At 46.2% G+C, this 26,555-nt stretch overlaps 1 protein-coding gene across 1 annotated transcript in view; it reads left to right on the top strand.

The window, feature by feature from the left end:
* The first annotated feature begins 201 nt into the window (after positions 1–201).
* Positions 202–26,555, top strand: part of GSTK1 (glutathione S-transferase kappa 1) — a 33,281-nt gene continuing 6,927 nt past the window's right edge. Inside the window, exons 1-3 of the mRNA XM_068255396.1 lie at positions 202–353; positions 6,450–6,531; positions 9,230–9,358. Coding sequence (XP_068111497.1) covers positions 285–353; positions 6,450–6,531; positions 9,230–9,358 — 280 coding nt within the window. The 5' untranslated portion in view covers positions 202–284. The remainder of the gene's footprint in view (positions 354–6,449; positions 6,532–9,229; positions 9,359–26,555) is intronic.

The following is a 26,555-nucleotide window of genomic DNA, read 5'->3' as shown; positions in this document are numbered from 1 at the left end:
TGAGAACGGCCATATTATCGGAGACTCCTCTCTCTCTCCAGCGTAAGAAAACTAATGAACTTGGCATTCTGGGAGATGTAGTTTCGCAAGATTGAACTTGCACATGTAGCCGCATACACAGCAGTGGTAAACACTACATCTACACGCTGCAATACCAGCAGTCAGCGATAGGTGGCCACAGTGACTAGAGCAGTCCACAAGGTCAGCTTGTAGGGGGAAGATAAACTTTGTCCTCGTTACCCACAATTCTTCTTCTCAGCTTGTAGTGTCAGCTGTCAGGAGAGATGTCTAAGCGGCGGGTGTTGGAGTTGTTCTATGATGTGGTCTCCCCCTATTCCTGGCTGGGGTTTGAGGTGAGAAGCTGTCTGTAGCAAGTTTATTCTGCATGTCCCAGATCAGAAACTACAGAGGGTTTACACGTGTGGCAGTGATTATGAAATGACCTGCTGAGATTAGATTATATGTTATAACTGTTTTCTGATTGTCATACAGCAGAACACAAAGACTGCCCCTGTATACCCCCTGTGTGCAGCCAGCACTGATCCTGCACTAATTACACCTGTATACCCTCTGTATACAGCCAGCACTGATACTGCATGCTGCACTGACTGCACCTGTATATCCCCAGCACTAATGCTGCACTGACTGCACCTGTATACCCTCAGCTCTGATGCTGCATGCTGCACCTGTATACCCCCAGCACTGATACTGCACCTGTATACCCCCAGCCAGAGCCGGTGTTCCAACATTTTAGCATACCCGACAGAATAGCATACAAATGCTACTGAGCATGTGCAAAGTCATGCAGGGCATACATTAACCCTATAATACCCATCAGCAGCATTAACCTTTTCAACCCCAGTTAGCTGCCTGTGTGCTGATGTGCAATCTCCACTATCCAAGTGGACATAGAGTTAGAATAAAAAGTTGTCCGAGCGAAGCGAGGACCGAGCCCGCAGCCCAGCGAGCGGGCAAGGGGACACTGATTCTACTAACAAGGGGTATATCACTTTAAATGTATGCTGTTTTGTCAATGTATGCTAGTTAGTTGGAACACCGGATTAAGGCTAAATGGGGCCCTAAGCAAAGTAACTGATTTGGGCCCCCCCATCATGTCGTAATAGAATCAGAAGATGCAGCTGCACAGCAACATGCCGCACACACCAGGGCAGCCGAGCTACTGGTTGCTTTGGGCAACAGCCTGCTTTCCTCTGTGGGTGCACAATGCAGGGAATAGCAGCGGCAAAATGCAGAGTGAAAGATGAATGGCTGGGACATTTGCACTCAGGGGCTGGGGCACCCCTGTGAAGAGGGCGCCAGATATCTCAGCAGCAACACTTTCCCCCTGCATCTCCAGCCTGGCAATAGCAGAAAGCTCTGGACACTGCCAAACCGGAAGCCGTTCCCCAGACAGAATTACATAACCACCCCCACCACCGAACAACCGATTTCCTCCCAAACTAGACAGCCACCATGCAGCCTCCATCCCAGTGAATACGATAGTCCAGCAGAGAAGGCAGCCGCAGCGGGGGAGAATGACAGCACCAGATGACTCGCATTCACCTATTGCGATCCAAGCAATAGAGGTCCTGTCATCCGGAGCCCATCTGTCTCCTCTAGAGTGCTGCCGCTCTGTTACTACTACTATTACTACTTCCTACTTCCTGTCTGATCTGAGAATCAGGAAGTTCAAAGCGAGCGGCTGCACTGTAGAAGAGACAGATGGGTTTCAGATGACGGGATCTCTATCGCTTGGATCATGGATAGGTGAGTGAGCGTTTGCCATCTGCTGCTATCATTCTTGCTGCAGCTGTGGTTCTCTGTGGGAAGGGAGGGAGGAGTGAGCAGCGGCAGAGCGCACAGTAGCAGGAGGGGGACCTAGGAGGAGAGCCTGGCTCTGAAGACAATCAGCAGCGCACGGCATCATTTTACAAGACAAGACAAATAACATTTATATCGCGCTTTTCTCCTGGCGGACTCAAAGCGCCAGAGCTGCAGCCACTAGGATGCGCCCTATAGGCAGTAGCAGTGTTAGGCTGCTTACACACTAAGACGTTACAGGCGCACGTTAGTAACGCTGCACGTTCTGCCGAAAGTGCAGCATGCTACGGCGTTACAGCGGCTATAGCCGCGTTAGACTGTTTGCACATGCGCAGTGGGGGGTGAGAGGAGGCGGGGAGATGCTGCTACAGTAACCGCGCACATGGCTACTTAATATTCACTGCACTGGCGGCCGCTGATTGGCCGGCGGGACCACGTGATGCGGAGTGTCTCGCTCCGCATCACGTGGTCCCGCCGGCCAATCAGCGCCACTCTGGGAGACCTTATACGGATAGAGCTGCCTAACGCGGCTCACTCTACCGTCCTCTCCTGCACCACCATGCGTTGCATTAGGTGCACGTTATGCGACCTTAACGTAGCACCTAACGCAACGTTTTGGTGTGCAAGTAGCCTTAGAGAGACTTGCCTAAGGTCTCCTACTGAATAGGTGCTGGCTTACTGAACGGGCAGAGCCGAGATTCGAACCCTGGTCTCCTGTGTCAGAGGCAGAGCCCTTAACCACTTGAGGACCCACCCTTTACCCCCCCTTAAAGAGACTCTGAAGCGAGAATAAATCTCGCTTCAGAGCTCATAAATAGCAGGGGCACGTGTGCCCCTGCTAAAACGCCGCTATCCCGCGGCTAAACGGGGGTCCCTTCACCCCCAACCCACCCCCCGCAAAAGTGTGTCGTGAAAAGGTCGCTGGCTGTCTCTTCCTGGAGGCAGGGCTAACGGCTGCAGCCCTGCCTCCAGTCGCGTCTGTCAGCGGCGCATCGCCGCCTCTCCCCCGCCCCTCTCAGTGAAGGAAGACTGAGAGGGGCGGGGGAGAGGCGGAGATACGCGCTGACAGACGCGCGTGGGGCAGGGCTGCGGCGGTTAGCCCTGCCCCAACCAGGAAGCGCTCCCCCGGTGTATCGAGGGGGATTTGGGGGTGAAGGGACCCCCGTTAAGCCGCGCTATAGCGGCGTTTTAGCAGGGGCACACATGCCCCTGCTATTTATGAGGTCTGAAGCGAGATTTATTCTCGCTTCAGACTCTCTTTAAGGACCAGCGCTGTTTTAGCTGATCTGTGCTGGGTGGGCTCTGCAGCCCCCAGCACAGATCAGCGTGCAGGCAGAGCGACCAGATCGCCCCCCTTTTTTCCCCACTAGGGGGATGATGTGCTGGGGGGGTCTGATCGCTCCTGCCTGCCGGGTGTTGCGGGGGGGGGGCACCTCAAAGCCCCCCTCCGCGGCGAAATCCTCCCCCTCCCTCTCCTACCTGGCCCCCCCTGGTGAACCGGGCTGCACAGGACACAGGCTGTCTCCTGTCGCACGAGCGGCTGCTTCCTGATTAATCAGCCTGCAGCTGGCGACGCAATACTGCGTCGCTGGTCCTGCAGCTGCCACTTTGCCGACGCACGGTATAAGCGTGCGGTCGGCAAGTGGTTAAAGGGACTCCGAGCAGTGCCTGTGGGTATGCCTTTAAGCATACCCACAACTAATTAATTACATCCTCACACCTACCAGCTTGATGTTTGTAATTATATCCCCCTGGGTTCCTTGTATTTCATTGCATTGTGCTGAATCGAGCTGCCGACTTTGGAGAAAAGTCGTCCTGTGTAATACAATATAACTATGGAAAGATGCATATCATTTTGAAGCTCTCTTTCTCCTCTTTCCAATGATAGATAAACTGCCCCCCTTACGCCTTTTAGTTTTCGCTATTTTCGCGACCGAAATTGCCGTGGCCGCGATTTCGATCGCGAAAATAGCGAAAACTAAAAGGCATAGGGCGGCGGTTTATATATCATTGGAAAGAGGAGAAAGAGAGCTTTAAAATGATATGCATCTTTCCATAGTTACTGCACTGCTCAGAGTCCCTTTAACCATTATACCATCCAGCCACCGCTGACAGGATGGTGAGGGCTGGTTTATGTGCTGATGGGGCCCCTTTGACTCTGACTGGGGGGCCCCAAGCGACTGCTTTTGTTGCCTGGTCGGTAATCCGGCCCTGCCCCCAGCACTGATACTGCATGCTGCACTGACTGCACCTGTATACCCCAGAACTGATACTGCATGCTGCACTGACTGCTCCTGTATACCCCCAGCACTGATACTGCATGCTGCACTGACTGCACCTGTATACCCCCAGCACTGATACTGCATGCTTCACTGACTGCACCTGTATACCCGCCGGCACTGATGCTGCATGCTGCACTGACTGCCCCTGTATACCCCCAACACTGATGCTGCATGCTGCACTGACTGCACCTGTATACCCCCAACACTGATGATGCATGCTGCACTGACTGCACCTGTATACCCCCAGCACTGATACTGCATGCTGCACTGACTGCACCTGTATACCCCCAGCACTGATACTGCATGCTGCACTGACTGCACCTGTATACCCCCAGCACTGATACTGCATGCTGCACTGACTGCACCTGTATACCCCCAGCACTGATACTGCATGCTGCACTGACTGCACCTGTATACCCCCAGCACTGATACTGCATGCTGCACTGACTGCACCTGTATACCCCCAGCACTAATGCTGCATGTTGCACTGACTGCACCTGTACACCTCCAGCACTGATACTGTATGCTGCACTGACTGCACCTGTATACCCCCTGTGTATAGCCAGCACTGATATTGCATGCTGCACTGACTGCACCCGCATGCCCCCTGTGTACAGTTAGCACTGATACTGCATGCTGCACTGACTGCACCTGTATAACCCTCTGTGTGCAGCGAGCACTGATCCTGCATGCTGCACTGACTGCATATGTGTACCCCCTGTGTGCAGCCAGCCCTGATCCTGCATGCTGCACTGACTGCACCTGTATACCCTCTGTGTACAACCAGCACTGATACTGCATGCCACACTGACTGCACCTGTATACCCCCAGCACTGATACTGCATGCTTCACTGACTGCACCTGTATACCCCCAGCACTGATGCTGCACTGACTGCACCTGTATACCCCCAGCACTGATGCTGCACTGACTGCACCTGTATACCCCCAGCACTGATGCTGCACTGACTGCACCTGTATACCCCCAGCACTGATGCTGCACTGACTGCACCTGTATACCCCCAGCACTGATGCTGCACTGACTGCACCTGTATACCCCCAGCACTGATGCTGCACTGACTGCACCTGTATACCCCCAGCACTGATGCTGCACTGACTGCACCTGTATACCCCCAGCACTGATGCTGCATGCTGCGCTGACTGCACCTGTATACCCCCAGCACTGATACTGCATGCTGCACTGATTGCACCTGTATACCCCCATCACTGATGCTGCATGTTGCACTGACTGCACCTGTTTACCTCCAGCACTAATACTGTATGCTGCACTGACTGCACCTGTATACCCCCTGTGTATAGCCAGCACTGATATCGCATGCTGCACTGACTGCACCTGCATGCCCCCTGTGTACAGTTAGCACTGATCCTGCATGCTGCACTGACTGCATCTGTATACCCCTTGTGTGTGCAGCCAGCACTGACCATCCATGATACACTGACTGCATATGTGTACCCCCTGTGTGCAGCAAGCCCTGATCCTGCATGATACACTGACTGCACCTGTATACCCCCAGCACTGATCCTGCATGCTGCACTGCCTGCTCCTGTATACCCCCTGTGTGTAGCCAGCCTGACACTGCATGCTGCACTGGCTGTATCCGTGTACCCCCTGTGTGCAGCCAGCACTGAGCCTGCATGCTGCACTGACTGCACCTGTTTACCCCCTGTGTGTAGCCAGCACTGACACTGCATGCTGCACTGACTGCACCTGTTTACCCCCTGTGTGCAGCCAGCACTGAGCCTGCATGCTGCACAGACTGCACCTGTATACCCCCTGTGTACAGCCAGCACTGATACTGAATGCTGCACCTGTATAACCCCGTGTGCCCCCTGTGTGCAGCCAGCACTGATACTGCAACTGTATAACCCCCTGTGTGCAACCACAAGGGGTATACAAGATTGGATACCCCACTCTGTTTTTAGGCCTGAGGACCCCTAGCAGAGCTTTTAATAATTTTTTTTTTTTCCACAATTCCCGGGATGCGATTTGCTTTGCTTTCCATCAATGCGATCTCTCCAGGACCACTCCAGAAATGCTGTGCATTACTTTTTGGGTCGTGCTGCATTAGAACCTCCACACAGGGTTCCACTGTTTCAGGGCTTTGCCATTTGCCAGTGATTGGAAAGCACTGCTAGCGGGCCTCATTGATCACATTGTTTTTCATACTAAAGTAGAGTAACCCTTTAAAGATCGGAGCAGCAAGGAGTGGGTGGGCTGATTAGGATATCACTAGGGATGGCCTCTGCTCGGTTGAGCTAGTGTTTCTAGTGTTTGTACATATCTGATCTTACTAAGTTTTTCATGTTAATTTTTTTTTTCTGTAACAGGTCATGTGCCGATATAAGGATATATGGAATGTAGATGTCAAACTTTGTCCAGGATTCCTTGGTGGAATAATGCAAGCATCAGGTAAGAATTAGCTTGGCACAAGCTTTTTTTTAATTAGGATTGGCAAACAACTGACCAATTTTACCACCACCATGTACTGTATCGTGGGTTTGTCCTATACAATCTGCTCATCGTATTCAATATCTGTTGACCTTTATACTACAAGGAGGTGGTCAGTGATTGACCAATCATAATTGAAAGTGTGTATCCGACTGAACTGTGGAGAGCAGTTAGGAGATTCTTGTAAAGAATAATAGAGGAAATTGGATTCCTGCCCCTTGTAACTTGGATGCAGATCCTGATAACATTCTGAAAGTTCTGTAACGACAGCCTACAATGTCACAAGCTGGGCTCTGTACAGTACTTCAAATGCATACACAGAATTTAATACGGACATAAAACGAAGTAGTAGTGCATGAGTGCTTCCTTTCACTGGGCATGTGCGGTTCGGAACTCGTGCATGCTCAGTTCAGAATCTTTGTTCACTGCCTAGTGAACTTCCTGGATATTGTGTTACAAGAAACTTGGAGGAGTGTTAGAGACCCCAAAGACAATGAGCTGCAGGAAAAGTGGCACAAATAAGTGCTCTTGCCCACCTGGAGTTTTTATTTAGTTTCAGCACACTTCAGGGGTGTTTTCTGTTCAAGAATGGCCTTGTTTTGCTACCGTACATAAAGATGAGTGTTTATCCTGTGCTTTACTGCAGCACTCAATTTGCTCTCAAAATACTACCAGATGGACTTTTCCTAAAACATATCTGAGGCTGGGTTCACGTATGACATAGCGTGAAAGGTAGCGTTTTATGGCACATGCGTTGCATTTTTTTGTGTTTTTTTTTTTTTTTTTTTTGCATTTGCGTTTTTACGCGTTGGTGTTTGCGGGTGGCTATGCGTTTTTCATACGTTTTTCTATTGCATTTTATGCAAATCACTAGGAAGAAAACAAGAAGAGAAAATGTATCGCTAAACAATTTTTTTTTTTAAGCAAAAACGCATGAAAAACTCATACCATTGCGTTCCCATTGACTTTTATGTGCGTTTTGGCAGCCATCCTGCATATTATGCAACACTGCCAGCGTTAGCAGAATGCTTACTGTAAAAACACATATAAACGCATATGCGTTTTTTCCTGCGGCTCATAGACTTCCATTAGCAGCAAAAACGCAGCATTTCCTGCTACGTTAGCGTTCCTGCCATGTGTGCACCCACCCTGAAGGGATTGTTAAAAAAAAAAAAAAAAAAAAATGTTGGACACCTACCTCAGTGGAGGGAAGCCTCTGGGTATTTTCCTCAGATGTGATTTTTTTTTTTTGATTTTTATGATGGCTTTGTACAGAAAACCAGACAGTATGTGGAGAAAATCATTGGGAATCTATTCTGTGGTAGATTTGATTGCAGAATTTTGTCCGACTGGTTGTTATCCAGTGTAAGGGCCCATTTCCACTGGAGCGATTTCCGCTCCGAATCCGCAGTTTCCCTGCACACAAATCGCACGGGGAAACTCTGCCATGGGAAACTATGGTGCTGCCGGCCGAATCGCTTGCGATTCGGCCAACACGGCCCATAGTTTTCGCGCGAGAGGCTGCGAATACCATAGCCGCGCATGGCATGGCTTCTGGGATTCGCCTGCGATCCCACACACCCGGAAGTGCCGCTGCGTGTCTCACTGACTTGTGCGGCACAAGTGGAAACGGGCCCTAACACTTTAAGCCTTTGATCTATAGCCGCTGCCACCCCTGATTGAGATTTTCCAACCAACTGATAATTTCAATCCATTTTTGTCTGAAATGGATCAAAATTGTGAACAATCTGTCATGTTTGGCATAGATTGTTGGCATATATGATTAGAGTGATCAAATCTGCCAGAAGTCTGTGGCTGCCGTTTGAACGAAGTCCACTATACAGTCTGTATTTTCTTTAGAAGTCTTTGAAAGTAAATTACAAGCAGGTGAAACACAGAAATCAAGGATTATTGATATCCTGGAGTTACCATATTATTAACCTTTTAGTGGCTTCAAACGAGATGTATAATTTAAAGCTGCTTGTGGCAGCCTTTATTTGTCTTCCTAGTGTAGCCAAACTAGTGCGTGGGAGTAAGAGGTTATATTTACCTGCTCCGGGCAGGTCTTCTGAGTCCTGGTCTCAACTGATCACATGATAGGACATGTGATCGGGATCTAGGAGACTGTGTCAATGTTACAGTGCCCCCGGTGGTGGAAGAGGGGTGGTGGAATCATCTCCTATTTTACCACCAGGCGGCACTGTAACGGTGATAAGGTCTCCTGGATCCCGATCACATGTCTTAGAAACCGAGAAGACCCAGTTCCATCGCCCCTCTTCCAGCACCAGTATGTCGCTGCCGTGGTGGAGGAAGAAGAAGCTGATCCAGCCGTCCAGACAGGTATGTATGAGAGCTCCCTGCCGCCACGTACCCAGCCGAGCCTGCCAGGCTGGGATAGCACACTTTCCCAGCGGCAGGAAAAATCCAGCCCTGCAGCCAAATAAAGTTTTACTTTATTTGGCTGCTAATGGGTTAAACGCTTCCTGTTCTTTTTTTTTAAACTGCGGCTGTCTGCCTGTGCTCATGTATTTGTCCAGTACAAAGTCACTGTTAATATTTGCAGAAGGTTTTCTTTTTTTGTAGTGGATAGATCATGCAGTGATTATGTTCTTTTATGCAGACTGTACTTACATTTTTTTTTTTTTTTTTACATTATCAGGTAATAAGCCTCCTGCAATGGTTCCTAAGAAAGGGCAATACATGACACAGGATCTGGGGAGAATGGCGGAGTTTTACCAAGTGCCTCTAAAACAACCCAGCGATTTCTTTGAGGTTGTTATTAAAAAAGGTAAGTCCTTCACTGCTGCGCTTTATTGCTACCATTGGTCTTTGTAGTTTAATATTATCCAGTTTAGTTGTGCTGTAATCCCTTCAAACACAAACCTCTAATACTATGAAATATCTGTTAGCTATATTAGCTACTTGAGGATGGAAATATAATATACTAGCTAATGGCGCGGCGTTACACGGGTATCTGATTGGATGTGGCTCCACACTCTTTTCTGAATTTGAACCCCAGTCATCCAATGACCAACTGTACCAGGTTTGAGGCTTGTGCTATTAACAGTGCAAGAATGGCAGCAAATAAATATTCCCCTTGAAAATCAATAGGTGAATTTTGATTGGCTTTTGTAGGCTCCACCCACTTTTCTGAATATTAATCCCAGTCACCCAGTGACCGACTGTGCAAAGTTTGAGAACCCTGTCATAAACAGTGTTAGAATGGCTGCAGTTTACATTTTCCCAGTGAAATTTGTATTTGTCTCCACCCACTTTTTGGTTATGGGAATACAAAGTATCCTATATGTTATTCCAGGTAATGTACTATGTGTGTGCTAAATTTCATTCAAATCCTTTCAGTCATTGTTGCGTGATTGAGTAACAAACATCCAAACTTTTGCATTTATAATATTAGTAAGATTACATCCCAAAACATACAGATAAGTTAACCACTTCCCGACCGCCGTATTGACAAATGGCGGCCGGGAAGTGGACCCCGCAAGGACCGCCGTATAGACAAATGGCGGCGGTCCTTGTAGGGGCATGGGCGGAGCGATCGCGTCATCCGTGACGCGATCCTCCGCCTGTCGCCGCTCACCCGCCGCAACATCCCGCCGGCCATACGGAAGCGCCGGCGGGATGTTACATAGACGATCGCCGCATACAAAGTGTATAATACACTTTGTAATGTTTACAAAGTGTATTATACAGGCTGCCTCCTGCCCCGTGGTCCCAGTGTCCGAGGGACCACCAGGGCAGGCTGCAGCCACCCTAGTCTGCACCAAGCACACTGATTTCCCACCCCCCCCCCCGCCCCAGATCGCCCACAGCACCCCTCAGGACCCCCCCTGCCCACCCCCCAGACCCATGTTTACACCCAATCACCCCCCTAATCACCCATCAATCACTCCCTGTCACTATCTGTCAACGCTATTTTTTTTACCCCTCCCCTTGCCCCCTGCCCCCTCCTGATCACCCCCCCCCCTGTGTACTGTATGCATCTATCCCCCCTGATCACCTGTCAATCACCCAGCAATCACCCCCTGTCACTGCCACCCATCAATCAGCCCCTAACCTGCCCCTTGCGGGCAATCTGATCACCCACCCACACCAATAGATCGCCATCAGATCACCACCCAAGCGCAGTGTTTACATCTATTCTCTCCTCTAAACACCCACTAATTACCCATCAATCACCCCCTATCACCACCTGTCACTGTTACCCATCAGCTCAGACCCTAATCTGCCCCTTTACGGGCACCCAATCACCCGCCTACACGCTCAGATTGCCCTCAGACCCCCCCTTATCAATTCGCCAGGGCATTATTTACATCTGTCCTTCCCTGTAATAAACCACTGATCACCCATCAATCACCCCCTGTCACTGCCACCCATCAATCACCCCCTGTCACTGCCACCCATCAATCAGCCCCTAACCTGCCCCTTGCGGGCAATCTGATCACCCACCCACACCAATAGATCGCCCGCAGATCCGACATCAGATCACCTCCCAAGTGCAGTGTTTACATCTATTCTCTCCTCCAAACACCCACTAATTACCCATCAATCACCCCTGTCACTGCTACCCATCAGATTAGACCCCTATCTGCCCCTACGGCACTCAATCACCCGCCCATACCCTCAGAACGCCCTCAGACCCCAGCCCTGATCACCTCGCCAGTGCATTGCTTGCATTTATTCCCCCATCTAATCACACCTTGAGACACCCATCAATCACCTCCTGTCACCCCCTAGCACACCTACCCATCAGATCAGGCCCTAATTTTCGCCGTGTGGGCTCCTGATCACTCGGCCAAACCCTCAGATCCCCCTCAGACCCCCTTCCGATCACCTCCCCAGTGCATTGATTGCATCTATTTTCCCCTCTAACCACCCCCTGACACACCCATCAATCACCTCCTAGCACTCCTATCCATCAGATCAGGCCCAATACAACCTGTCATCTAAAAGGCCACCCTGCTTATGACCGGTTCCACAAAATTCGCCCCCTCATAGACCACCTGTCATCAAAATTTTCAGATGCTTATACCCCTGAACAGTCATTTTGAGACATTTGGTTTCCAGACTACTCACGGTTTTGGGCCCGTAAAATGCCAGGGCGGTATAGGAACCCCACAAACTGACCCCATTTTAGAAAAAAGACACCCCAATGTATTCTGTTAGGTGTATGACGAGTTCATAGAAGATTTTATTTTTTGTCAAAAGTTAGCGGAAATTGTTTTTTTTTTTTTTTTTTTTTCCACAGTGTCATTTTTCACTAACTTGTGACAAAAAATAAAATCTTCTATGAACTCGCCATACACCTAACGGAATACCTTGGGGTGTCTTCTTTCTAAAATGGGGTCACTTGTGGGGTTCCTATACTGCCCTGGCATTTTAGAGGCCCTAAACCTTGAGGCGTAGTCTAGAAAACAAATGCCTCAAAATGACCTGTGATTAGGACGTTGGACACCTTAGCGCACCTAGGCTGCAAAAAAGTGTCACATGTGGTATCGCCGTACTCAGGAGAAGTAGTATAATGTGTTTTGGGGTGTATTTTTACACATACCCATGCTGGGTGGGAGAAATCTCTCTGTAAATGGACAATTGTGTGTAAAAAAAAATCAAAAGATTGTCATTTACAGAGGTATTTCTCCCACCCAGCATGGGTATGTGTAAAAATACACCCCAAAACACATTATACTACTTCTCCCGAGTACGGCGATACCACATATGTGGCACGTTTTTACACCCTAAGTACGCTAAGGGGCCCAAAGTCCAATGAGTACCTTTAGGATTTCACAGGTCATTTTGCGACATTGTTGGTTTCAAGACTACTCCTCACGGTTTAGGGCCCCTAAAATGCCAGGACAGTATAGGAACCCCACAAATGACTCCATTTTAGAAAGAAGACACCCCAAGGTATTCTGTTAGTAGTACGGTGAGTTCATAGAAGATTTAATTTTTTGCCACAAGTTAGCGGAAATTGATTTTAATTGTTTTTTTTTCACAAAGTGTCATTTTCCGCTAACTTGTGACAAAAAATAAAATCTTCTATGAACTCACCGTACTACTAACGGAATACCTTGGGGTGTCTTCCGAGAAGTAGTATAATGTGTTTTGGGTTGTATTTTTACACATACCCATGCTGAGTGGGAGAAAGATCTCTATAAATGGACAATTGTGTGTAAAAAAAAAATTAAAAAATTGTCATTTACAGAGATATTTCTCCCACCCAGCATCGGTATGTGTAAAAATACACCCCAAAACACATTATACTACTTCTCCTGAGTACGGCAATACCACATGTGTGGCACTTTTTTGCAGCCTAACTGCGCTAAGGGGTCCAAAGTTCAATGAGCACCTTTAGGCTTTACAGGGGTGCTTACAATTTAGCACCCCCAAAATGTCAGGACAGTAAACACACCCCACAAATGACCCCATTTTGGAAAATAGACACTTCAAGGTATTCAGAGAGGGGCATGGTGAGTCCGTGGCAGATTTCATTTTTTTTTTGTCGCAAGTTAGAAGAAATGAAAACTTTTTTTTTTTTTTTTTTTGTCACAAAGTGTCATTTTCCGCTTACTTGTGACAAAAATTAATATCTTCTATGAACTCACTATGCCTCTCAGTGAATACTTTGGGATGTCTTCTTTCCAAAATGGGGTCATTTGGGGGGTATTTATACTATCCTGGAATTCTAGCCCCTCATGAAACATGACAGGGGGTCAGAAAAGTCAGAGATGCTTGAAAATGGGAAAATTCACTTTTTGCACCATAGTTTGTAAACACTATAACTTTTACCCAAACCAATAAATATACACTGAATGGGTTTTTTTTAATCAAAAACATGTTTGTCCACATTTTTCGCGCTGCATGTATACAGAAATTTTACTTTATTTGAAAAATGTCAGCACAGAAAGTTAAAAAAATAATTTTTTTTGCCAAAATTCGTGTCTTTTTTGATGAATATAATAAAAAGTAAAAATCGCAGGAGCCATCAAATAGCACCAAAAGAAAGCTTTATTAGTGACAAGAAAAGGAGCCAAAATTCATTTAGGTGGTAGGTTGTATGAGCGAGCAATAAACCGTGAAAGCTGCAGTGGTCTGAATGGAAAAAAAAGTGGCCGGTCCTTAAGGGGGGTAAAGCCCTAGGTCCTCAAGTGGTTAATTGGCTTTCTCCTAAATTTGCCCTAGACTGCAATACGTACACTGCACTACACAATAGATAGACATATGACTTAAGGCCCATACACACGTCGGATTTTTGCGAACGACCCGTCGTTTGAACGTTCCGTCGTTCGCACGTCAAATCCGGCGTGTGTACAGACTGTCGTTCGGGTGATAAGACTGGTTTTCAGCGATCCGCCCGGAAAACCAGTCTTATCACCCGAACGATAGTCTGTACATACGCTGGATTTGACGTGCGAACGACGGAACGTTCAAACGACGGGTCGTTCGCAAAAATCCGACGTGTGTATGGGACTTAATGTGTTAGGATGGGATTAGATTGTGAGCCCCTCTGAGGGACAGTTAAGTGACAAGACAATAAACTCTGTGCAGCGCTGTGGAAGATGTCGGCACTATATAAGTACTAAATAATAATAATTTGTGTTCGCACTGCCCCCTAGATTTCACAGAAGGATAGAATTGTTGTACAATCGTTTAACCTCAGCACTTAAAACACTCGCAACAAGCTGGAACACTAGAAGCGATAAAAATAGGTTTCAAAAATGGAGGATATTGGCTTCTAAAATGGATTGCATGCAACTCCATTCCGGACCCTTTCACCAGCATTAAGGTTTCCTCAGTAGAAAGGGTCCCTAATTTACCGATACCAGTTAGAAAGCAAGCAAATATTTCATGAAGGATAATGTCCGCAACACTAAGCAATATATATTAATAATGAGTGTGCTAGGGCCCAAAAAGATATTTAAAGGGAGGGAAGAGAAAGAAAGCCCATAACAGCACCACTCAAGAATAAGCAAAAATTTATTGATACATAATTACAATACTTATTAGGACATTTGTTGAATATTCAAATAAATAAAAACACTAAAAACAGACCACATATTTCCATAAACAGCCGCAAAACAATCCTGCCAAATGAATGGTGTGTCCATACACATATATATATATATATATACACAATTGCGTGCATAGACCACTGAATCACATATGTGTGTAGGTCTAATGATAATGAATAAATAAATAAATAGATGAATATACCTTTGTGGGCATCAATAAGAGCCCATCAATGGTTGAACCCGGGTTCAGTAAAGTGCAAACGTGAAAAAACTTGTAGTACAAAGAAAAAATCACATGAATGACATATATCATACAGTGCAATACAATACAAGTGCAAAATAGCAAATTGGCTGCAAAAACAGTTAAACAATAATTATCTTGGAGCAGCCTATGTGAAAGTGCATGAGAGGATGTGCGCAAGGAAGATACTTAGCCCAGGGAGCAATGGAGAAAAAGACCAGGCAGTGCGGCTGAAGATGGACAGAAGGATCCCCTCAGGACATTCCCAGCAGCTCCGCGGGCGTCACCCCCGCGGAGCTGCTGGGAATGTCCTGAGGGGATCCTTCTGTCCATCTTCAGCCGCACTGCCTGGTCTTTTTCTCCATTGCTCCCTGGGCTAAGTATCTTCCTTGCGCACATCCTCTCATGCACTTTCACATAGGCTGCTCCAAGATAATTATTGTTTAACTGTTTTTGCAGCCAATTTGCTATTTTGCACTTGTATTGTATTGCACTGTATGATATATGTCATTCATGTGATTTTTTCTTTGTACTACAAGTTTTTTCACTTTTGCACTTTACTGAACCCGGGTTCAACCATTGATGGGTTCTTATTGATGCCCACAAAGGTATATTCATCTATTTATTTATTTATTCATTATCATTAGACCTACACACATATGTGATTCAGTGGTCTATGCACGCAATTGTGTATATATATATATATATATATATATATATATGTGTATGGACACACCATTCATTTGGCAGGATTGTTTTGCGGCTGTTTATGGAAATATGTGGTCTGTTTTTAGTGTTTTTATTTATTTGAATATTCAACAAATGTCCTAATAAGTATTGTAATTATGTATCAATAAATTTTTGCTTATTCTTGAGTGGTGCTGTTGTTATGGGCTTTCTTTCTCTTCCCTCCCTTTAAGCAAATATTTCATGCTTATGAACCTAAGATTCATGCTGAAGCACTGTCAGGTTTCTTCCATTAGAGTGAACACATGCACATAAATCGGTCTAAAATCTGACTGGTCCAAAAGCTTGATGAGCAACAGCTATCCTTTCTTGTGTGAATGTAACTACTGTTCCGCGGGGCAGGTGAGCACAGCTCACTTGTTAGCAGGAACCTGTGCTCATCCCCCAGTGGGGTGCCATTGGGAATAACTAGGGTATTTTACGTTTGGGTCTGATTTCCCCACTCCCCTTCTCTCTCTGCAGAGACTGACAGCAGGAAGCAATGCTGGTAAGTATCCTCCCACCTCTCTCCCCTTCCTGCAATGGTCATAGCTCTCCTTTGGCCCATACAACAGCTGGCCTACTGTACTTGCATGTATTTAGTCCCAGCCAAGATAGGGGAGGCAAGTCTTAATACAAGCCACAAGATCAGTGCAGGAATGCAGAGAGGTAAGTGGGAATCCTATAAATGGGATGGGTGGGACAACTAGACTTCCAGGAAAAGCTATACAGAGAAGAGGGGACCACTAGACTGCCATGTAATAATATATAAAGGTGAGGGGAACCAAACGATCCCAGACCCCAGGAAAAGCCTTTAGACCTCCATGCCAAACTATAAGGGGGAGCTGGTTTCCATTATATCACCAGGGATCGTTTTAAGGGGTAGGGGGACAACTGGATCACCAGGGAAAATGAGGGGACACAGTACAGGGGCGCAGGCATGTATACACTGCTGGTGAGTTGGGTGCAGAGTGAGATGAATTAGGGCTCACCCTGCTGCCGCTCAAATTCCCAATAGTATAAAATACTATTAAAAAAAATCACATGTACATAAGTATTCACAGCCTTTGCTCAGTATTTTGTTGATGCACATTTGGCAGCAATTACAGCTTCAAGTCTTTCTGAATATGATGCCACAAGCTTAACACACCTATGCCATCACCATGCTGTACTCTAGGGATGGTATTAGCCATGTGATGAGTGGTGCCTGGTTCTCTCCAAACATCACGCCTGGCATTCACACCAGAGTTTAAAGGGACTCCGAGCAGTGCAGAAACTATGGAAAGATGCACATCATTTTAAAGCTCTCTTTCTCCTCTTTCCAATGATATATAAACCACCACCCTACGCCTTTTAGTTTTCGCTATTTTCGCGATTGAAATTGCCGCGGCCGCGTATTCGATCGCGAAAATAGAGAAAACTAAAAGGCGTAGGGCAACGATTTAGGTGTCGTCAGAAAGAGGAGAAAGAGAGCTTTAAAATGATATCCATCTTTCCATAGTTATATTGTATTACACAGGGCGACTTTTTGTCAAAGTCAGCAGCTGCATTCAGCAGAATGGAGCTGCTGACACTGGGGAAAGTGTCGTCCTGTGTAATACAATATAACTATGGCTTGATGGATATCATTTTAAAGCTCTCTTTCTCCTCTTTCTGATGACACCTAAATCGTTGCCCTACACCTTTTAGTTTTCTCTATTTTCGCGATCGAAATCGCGGCCGCGGCAATTTCAATCGCGAAAATAGCGAAAACTAAAAGACGTAGGGTGGTGGTTTATATATCATTGGAAAGAGGAGAAAGAGAGCTTTAAAATGATATGCATCTTTCCATATTTTCTGCACTGCTCGGAGTCGCTTTAATGATTATTATTATTATTATTATTATTATTATTTATTGTATTTATAAAGCGCCAACATATTACGCAGCGCTGGACAATAAATATATACAATGATACAAGGATGACATACATAGGGTTATACACATAGAACAAAGTTATACATACAAATTGTACAAAATACATGATCATGCAATATGGGCTGGTTAGGTAGGCCCAGTAATACAAGTACAGGCTGTCATAGGACAGGAGCACATGATCCTGTAGATTACACTAGGGAGTGGAGGACCCTGCCAGAGGCTTACAATCTAAAGGGAGGGGTGGAAACACTAGGGGGGGCTGTTAAATATTCCTTAGAGAGTTACTGTGTGGTAGGAGGTGGGTAGGCCATCATAAAGAGGTGGGTTTTGAGGGCTTGCTTGAATGTGTTGAAAGAGGGAGCAAGTCTGATGGGTGGTGGAAGGGCATTCCAGAGGGTGGGGGCAGCTCTTGAGAAATCCTGCAGGCGGGCATGGGAGTGTGAAATGCGCGGGGTGGTGAGGCGAAGGTCGTTGGAGGAACGGAGGGGGCGACCTGGTGTATACTTGTGAACAAGCTGCGAGATGTAGGTAGGGCATGTTTTGTGCACAGATTTATACGCCAGGCATAGAATCTTGAAACTTATCCTGAGACGGATAGGGAGCCAGTGCAGGGATTCACAAAGGGGAGATGTGGATGCAGAGCGGTGCGAAGAATGGATGAGTCTTGCAGCCGCGTTCATCACTGATTGAAGGGGGGCAGTGCGTTTCAGGGGGAGGCCAGAAAGGAGTGAGTTACAGTAATCAAGGCGGGAGATGATGAGGGCATGGATGAGCAGTTTGGTCGTGTCCGGGGTTAAGAATGGGCGGATCTTGGAGATATTACGGAGGTGGAAATTGCAGGCTCTTGTGATGTTTTGGATGTGTGGGATGAAGGAGAGGTCAGAGTCCAAGGTGACACCCAGGCAGCAGGCCTGGGAGGTAGGGAGAATGGTTGTGTTGTCGATTGTGAGGTGGAAACCTGGGATGGGTGCAGCAGCATGGGGTGGAAGGATCAGGAGCTCAGTTTTGTCTAGGTTAAGCTTTAGGGACCTAGCTGACATCCAGGAGGAAATTGCTGAGAGACACGAGGAGACCTTGTTTATGGTGGTGGCTGAGAGATCGGGGGTATGGAGGTAAATCTGAGTGTCATCTGCATAAAGGTGGTAATTGAAGCCCAGGGAGGAGATAAGCTTGCCAATTGAGGAAGTGTATATGGAGAAAAGAAGGGGGCCTAGAACAGAGCCCTGGGGGACCCCAACTGAAAGGGGGGCAGGAGTTGAGGAGGAGCCATTGAAGGAAGTGGTGAAGGAGCGATTGGATAGGTAGGAGGAGATCCAGGCCAAGGCAAGCCCATGGATGCCCATGGACTGTAGTGATTGGAGGAGGAGGGAGTGGTCAACAGTGTCAAATGCTGCAGAGAGGTCAAGGAGGAGCAGGATGGAATAACTGCCTTTGGCCTTGGCAAGGGTAAGGTCGTTGACCACCTTGGCGAGGGCTGTTTCAGTTGAGTGCGCAGGTCGGAATCCAGACTGTAGGGGGTCAAGTAGGGCATTGGTGTTGATGTATTGGGTAATGCGCTGGTGGACTAGGCGTTCGAGGAGTTTAGAAGCATAGGGAAGGAGGGAGATTGGGCGGTAGTTTGAGGGTAGGGATGGGTCGAGTGAGGGTTTTTTCAGCAGGGGAAGCACAGTGGCCTGTTTGAATGCTTTGGGGAAGATGCCTGTGGAAAGGGAGAGATTGAACAAGGAGGTGAGGACTGGGGCCAGGTCAGAGAAGTGGGGACGAAGAGTATTCGCGGGTACCGGATCACAGGGAGAGGATGTGGGGGGGGGGAAGCCACTAGCAGCAGGCTGACTTCATCAATGGTGGCAGGAGCAAAAGAGGCGAGGGGTGGATGAGACAAGGGAGCCGCTGGGAGGGAAGGCAAGGGGACAACCTGAGACGCATTGGTAAGGGAGGGATGGAGGAGGGAAATTTCATTGCGTATTGTTGCAATTTTAGTGGTGAAGTGGTTGGCAAGGTCATTGGCTGAGAGGGAGGAGCTGGGAGGGGGAGGAGTGGGGTTGAGGAGGGAATTGAAGGTAGCAAAAAGCTGTCGAGGGTTGGAAGCTTGGGTTACAATCATTGTCTCCATTAGACTGGAGAATTTTGTTTCTCATGGTCTGAGAGCCTTTCAGGTGCCTTTTGACAAACTCCAGGCGGGCTGCCATGTAAGCCTGCACGATTTTAGGAAAAAATTGAATTGCAATATTTTTTTTTTCCTGTAAAAAAATTGCATTTTTAATTTTTTTTCACGATCTTCTTCAAATCAAGCTTTAACATTAAATTCACATGTACATGTACAGCAACATTTACAAACATGCATTGACAGAAAATGACATCATACTATCACATTGATAGTATGATGCCATTTTCTGTCATGTTTATAATTTTACTGCATTGTGAATTTATCAAAACAAATAGCAGCTATTAATAAATGCAAAGCGGAGTACCACAGCAGATCCTGGGCAGTGGTCACTTAGTGAGCAGTGGTGGTGATCCAAGTTGTTTGCTCGACAGGATAGTGGAGAGTTAGCAGATCCTGGGCAGTGAGCAAATGTACAGTGCACTGTGACCACGGGAGATGGGGTGTAAGTGCAGAACAGGAGATGTGCAGAACCTTCTCCTCCACAAGCAATGTGCTGGCCGCATTACACTACTTATTACCACTCGGACTCCTTCCGGCCGGAAGGAGGAAGCATGCCACGCGGCCAACACAAACAATTTTACGCATGGAACGATTAAAATAGTACACGTAAGAAGCCCACACGCTTAAAATTGTACAAATGAAAAAAATTGTCACTTTGACGATTAGGAAAGCGTCTTGCCGCAAATGGCCATTTCTATTTTAAATCGATATATCGTGCAGCCCTACTGCCATGTGCCTTTTACTAAAGAGTAGCTTCCGTCTGGCCACTCGCTTGATTGGTGGATTGCTGCAGAGATAGTTGTCCTTTTGGAAGGTTCTCCTCTCTCCACAAAAGGACCTCTGGAACTTTGACAGAGTGACCATCGGATTCTTGGTCACCTCCCTAACTAAGGCCCTTGATTGCTCAGTTTAGATGGCCGGCCAACTCTAGTAAGAATCCTGGTGGCTTTAAAGGAAAATTTAAGTCAAATATAAAAATGATTTTTAATCACCCGGGGCATCCCTCAGCCCCCCGAAGCTGGAGGGTGCCCTCGCAGCCCCGCTCCGATTGTCCTGTCCCCGCCGGCGGCTACTTCCGGGTTCGGCGACAGCCGCCGACAGGCTGGGAACGCAGCTGATTTTCCACGTTCCCAGCCGCTAAATTACCCTCTATGCTGCTATAGCGTATATGTTATACGCTATAGCAGCATAGAGGGTGATATAGCAGCTGGGAACGTGGAAAATCAGCCGCGTTTCCAGCCTGTCGGCGGCTGTCGCCGAACCCGGAAGTAGCCGCCGGTGGGGACAGGACAATCGGAGCGGGGCTGCGAGGGCACCATCCAGCTTCGGGGGGGCTGAGGGATGCCCCAAGTGAGTAAATGTCATTTTTTTTATATTTGACTTAAGTTTTCCTTTAAAGTGTCACTGAAGTGGAAAAAAACCCTTATGATATAATGAATTGTATGTATAATACGGATAATTCATAGAACATTAGTAGCAAAGAAAGAGTCTCATACTTTTATTCTCAGTTATATAGCCGTTTTTCTATAAAATTGCAGCATTCCCTAATATTTTCTGTTTAAGAATATATATTTTAAATGATGAAACAGAGCAGAGCTAATGAACCTTTGAACTCCCTGGCAGCAAAACCTTAAATAAACAAACAATGAGAACACAGGTTGAGATAAGTGCTTCAGAAAATAACATTGCTCTCTGACTAAATTAGTCAGAGAAGCTTTTCTGCATAGATAACTGAAGTATCTTAAATGGATACTGTAGGGGGTCGGGGGAAAATGAGTTGAACTTACCCGGGGCTTCTAATGGTCCCCCGCACACATCCTGTGCCCGCGCAGCCACTCACCAATGGTCCAGCCCCGCCTCCGGTTCACTTCTGGAATTTCAGACTTTAAAGTCGGAAAACCATTGCGCCTGCGTTGCCATGTCCTCAATCCCGCTGATGTCACCAGGAGCGTACTGTGCAGACACAGACCATACTGGGCCTGCGCAGTATGCTCCTGGTGACGTCAGCGGGATCGAGGACACGGCAACGCAGGCGCAGTGGTTTTTTAGACTTTAAAGTTTAAAATTCCAGAAGTGAACCGGAGGTGGGGCTGAAGCATCGGTGAGTGGCTGCACGGGCACAGGATGTCTGCGGGGGACCATTAGAAGCCTCGGGTAAGCTCAACTCATTTTCCCCGGACCCCCCTAAAGTATCCCTTTAACTCTTCCTCTACTGGAAACAATAGGAGACTCATACCTGTGCTACTAACATTCTATTTCTTAGCTGTACTACACATACAAATCATTATCTCATAAGTTTATTTTCAACTCCGATTCCCATTAAACCTCTTCCACTTACGATGGAGGTCACTGCTCATTCGGACCTTCAAAGCAGCAGAAATTTTTCTGTAACATTCCCCAGATTTGGTCTACAGACAATTCCTTTGACTTCATGCTTGGTTTGTGCTCTGACATGAAGGGCTCGATTCACAAAGCGGTGATAACGCTATTAAAGACTTTAGGCGTGATAACCATTTTTATCATGCCTAAACTCAGTTTAGGCATGATAAGTTTAGGCATGATACGTTTAGATAAGTTTAGATCGCGCGCAAAGTCCCGCATGCAAAGCAGCGCCATTAAATTCTATGCACCAGACTTTGCTAGCGCAAAACTTTTGATCAGCTGTGCACTGCGGTGCTAACCCAGTTGGTGCTTAAACTTATCACGCCTAAAAACTTATCACACCTAAACTTATCATGCTTAAACTTATCACACCTAAACTTATCACACCTAAACTTATCATGCCTAAACAGAGTTTAGGCGTCATAAAGGGCTTTTCACCACGGTGCTAACTGTTAGCACCGCTTTGTGAAGCCCCGTTCAGACTGCAGAACGCAGACCGCAACACATGCGGACCGCAACGCGTACGAACGCACGCCATCCGCGTTCGTATGCGTTGCGTGGCTGATCCCATCACTAAAAAGTGAATGGGACAGCCATGCGTTTTTACAAAAAATGTGTGCAGCATGCGTTCCCGGACCGCACAGGTCCGGAACGCATGCAGTGTGAACATCAGACATTGCACTCTATGCAATGTCTGATGTCGTGCGTGTCGGCCACCTGCACGCGTTTCCAAAACGCGGCTGGAAACGCGTGCAGTGTGAACGGGGCCTTAATCAGGCCCATGAACTGTCAACTGTGGGACCTTATATTGACAGGTGTGTGTCTTTCCAAATCGTGTCCAATCAACTGAATTTACCACAGGTGGATTCCAATTAAGCTGCAGAAACATCTCAAGGATGATGAGGGGTAACAGGATGCGCCTGAGCTCAATTTTGAGCTGCATGGCAAAGTCTATGGATACTTACTGTATGTACATGTATTTTCTCATTTTGTTTGTTTGTTTGTTTTTTTTAAATAAATTTGCAAAAATATTAAACTTTTTTTAAACGTTGTCATTATGGGGTGTTGCTTGAAGAATTTTGATGAAAAAAATGAGTTGAATCCATTTTGGATTAAGGCTATAACATTACAAAATGTGGAAAAAGTGATGCGCTGTGAATATTTTCCAGATGCGCTGTACATTCTATGTCACTATAGTGCCACTTTAAGGCGATTCTCTCATGTTCATGACAGGATTGCTGGTTCTCTTCCTTCCTCCACAAGCACTAAGGGCCCATTTCCACTTGTGCCGCACGCATCTACGAGACACTTCCAGGTCTGCGGGTACGCAGACGAATCCCATCAGCCGTGCCATGCATGGCTATGGGATTCGCAGATTCCCGCACAACTTTGCATGGAAAAGCCGGCCGAATCGCTGGCGCAAGCAATTCGGCCGGCGGCTCTATTACTCCCTATGGCAGAGTTTCCCCCCGAGATTTGCCTGCGGGGAAACTCTGCGGACTCGGCGCGGAAACCGCGCAAGTGGAAACGGGCCCTTAGGTGAGACCAGCATCATACTGAATAAATCCAAAAGGAAATACTGTATATTCCGACGTATAAGAAGACTGGGCGTATAAGACAACCCCCCAACTTTACCAGTTAAAACATAGTTTGGGATATACTCGCCGTATAAAACTACCCCTCTTCTAACGCACACCAAATAAACATTTAAAAAACATCATATACTGATGCTATGTATGAACAGATACTGGTGCTGTACTGTATAAGGTACCCAGTATTTAACACTATACAGGGGATTGGCCGGTTAGGGAGAGTTGACCAATCCAAACGGATTGGTCAGCTCTCCCTGTTTATCAGAGCGGTATGGAAGATTAGATCTCGCTGTGCCCATAAAACGCGCCTCATTCACCTGTCTGGCCCGCCCTTGTATCCTATTTACCTCCTTCTCTGCCTCTCATATCTTGCACATGTGCGCCTGCGCCGCTTCACTACAGTCCTCAGCAGCGAGATCTGAGAGGTGGGACCAGGATAGGGCGTATCACCCAGCATCAATGACACCCGGCGTATAAGATGACCCCTGACTGTTCATAAGATTTTCAAGGGTTAAAAAGTAGTCTCATATGCCAGAATATACAGTAAATAATATAAGTAATGTGCTAAAGAGTTAAACATCAAAATATATACAGGAGAGCAGCTAAAGAAAAAAAGCGCCATACCAAATAATTATGGCAAATTATAAATTCATACTTTATTAAGCAATTCAAAGTCCAATATAAAAACAATTTAAAAAATCAACCTGAAGGTGGAGTCTAGGGGAACAGCAATAAATCAGAATGGGCAACAATGAAGTATCAAAAAATGCGACACAAGTGGCATGAACAATAATAATATGTTTATAGACCCATCCAGATAATCACTAAAATACCACGTGGCAAATTTCCCTGATAAACAAATTACCTCATATGATTATACATTTCTGAGTAACTGAAGTATTCATCTACATAGCCAATGCTTTGGCAAGAGTAATCTATGTATATATAAATATGCGGTGAAAGGAAACGGGACAAAAAGTTCCGGATCAAAAATTAAGTAATAAGTTAAAGTTAAATTAAAAATACAAGATTTCAGAAATAAAATCGATTTTCTAAATTATAATAATAAATGGCAGCCTTTTTTCAGCTGCATGATGACAAATATAAAATATTTTACATTTATTGGAGGAACCCCTCCCTTCCTTTCATATTGCCGGGACAGAATCCGGCAGACTGGTGGAGGGGATAAAAAACAAAAACAAAACACAGGCTGCTACTGATGATGTCACAGGGGAGGTGGTCTCAGCTTGTGTGAGATTTCACATAGACGATGCCCCTGTGAGGGACGGTAGCTGATGACAAATGCACCCCTAATCTAAAACCTCCTACTAAGCTCAGAAGTAATGGCTGCCACCTGTATAACCCTAGTTTATGAAGAGAGAAGGGTGAAATGCATGCACTGAAATGCTCATAGGCTTGAAGGAGTGTTTATTTCTTTGTGTCAGAGTAGTGCAACTAAATATTTTGAATTAAAAAAATGTTTGGTTTGGGTCCGCTTTAATGTGTACCAAAAACTTTCAAAATGTATAGAGATTTATACTTTATAGGAAACAAATGTGTATATATCTCACATCAAAAAGCACAAAGAGCATTCCAAAAGACCATGCAGATATTATGTACCGTATATACTTGTATAAGCCAAGTTTTTGGGCCCAAAAGTGTCTTGGCCCGGCTTATACTCGAGTCACTACACTTTGGCTACCTCGCCCCCCCCCCCTCCCGAGTGCCCCCACTATATGCATGTAAAATATGTATTTATTCATTTCATATGGTCGTGTGTGAGCTTTTGCTATATGCAGCTCTTCAGCTTTGCAGTATCCTTCAAATGCTGAGTATAATGGAACTTTTGCATACAATATTAATGGCTAGACACCTGGTTGTTGGTGGCTGGTGGGTGAACTCTCTGCTGTTGTGGCATTTCCGCCACACACAAACACCCCCCACCCCCGACTTATACTTTTTGTTTGTTTGCTCTTGTTTTTTTAGGGAAAAGTTGGGGGGAGGGGGTCGGTTTATACTCGAGCACATATGGTAATTAAAACGTTCCTAACCAGAAAACATCAGTGAGTGAAGTGAGACAATGAGTAATATCAAATAGCAAAGAAGGATGGTGAGGATTAGGTGGCCACTGATCCCCCCCCCCTCCCCCCCCAAAAAAACTATCTCTTCCTCCATCTCAACTGCAGCAACAATAGGTCCACCCACCCCCTTCCTGGCTCTGTACGAGTTATGCTGTTCAAATATGGAGCAGTTCACTGACATTTGTGTGAAAAGAGAACCTTTCCACTGCTCAACCCTCATAGCAAGCATTTGTCAAGCTTTTGACAAAACCTTGCTGGGCAATAGCTTCACCCACCCCTAAGGCCTTTACCTGCGTACCATCGTAGGAATGGGTAGTGGTTTTTATGTCTGCCGTTTTGCACAGCCACAAACATAGTTGTCAGTGGCTGAAACGAGGAGCTTGGGAAGTGGTAACACCAACTTCACACTTGTCTGTCTGAACTGAACCTTAAAGCGGAATATAACCCTGCATTTCAACTTTGCTCTAAAACATTATTTACAGCATATTATATGCAAAAAGCTATTTTTTTTTTAATAGACTAGCATTGGAAGGGTTAAACACATAGGTTTAAAGTTCCTTGGAGAGATATGCAGAAGTTCAGATTGTTACATTCTATTTAGTCAAATGTATCTATTGAGAAATGTTACACACTCTTTGGCTTTCCTCCAGCTCCTTCTCAGTGAGAGAGAGTGAGTCACATTCAACACTTAGATACATTTATGTAAACAAAATGTATCAATGTCAGCTTCGGATGCGTCTGCAGAAATCTCCAGAAATTTTAAAGCTCTGTGTAACCCTTCCAATGCTGGTCTAGAAAAAAAAAATGCTGGTTGCATATAATATACTGTAAATAATGTTTTAGAGCAAAGTTGA

This window comes from Hyperolius riggenbachi, chromosome 10 (genome assembly GCF_040937935.1).
Source record: "Hyperolius riggenbachi isolate aHypRig1 chromosome 10, aHypRig1.pri, whole genome shotgun sequence".
In the NCBI taxonomy this organism is placed as follows: domain Eukaryota; kingdom Metazoa; phylum Chordata; class Amphibia; order Anura; family Hyperoliidae; genus Hyperolius; species Hyperolius riggenbachi.
The sequence above is the reverse complement of the archived record's forward strand: the minus strand, read 5'-3'. Positions and strand labels throughout refer to the sequence as shown.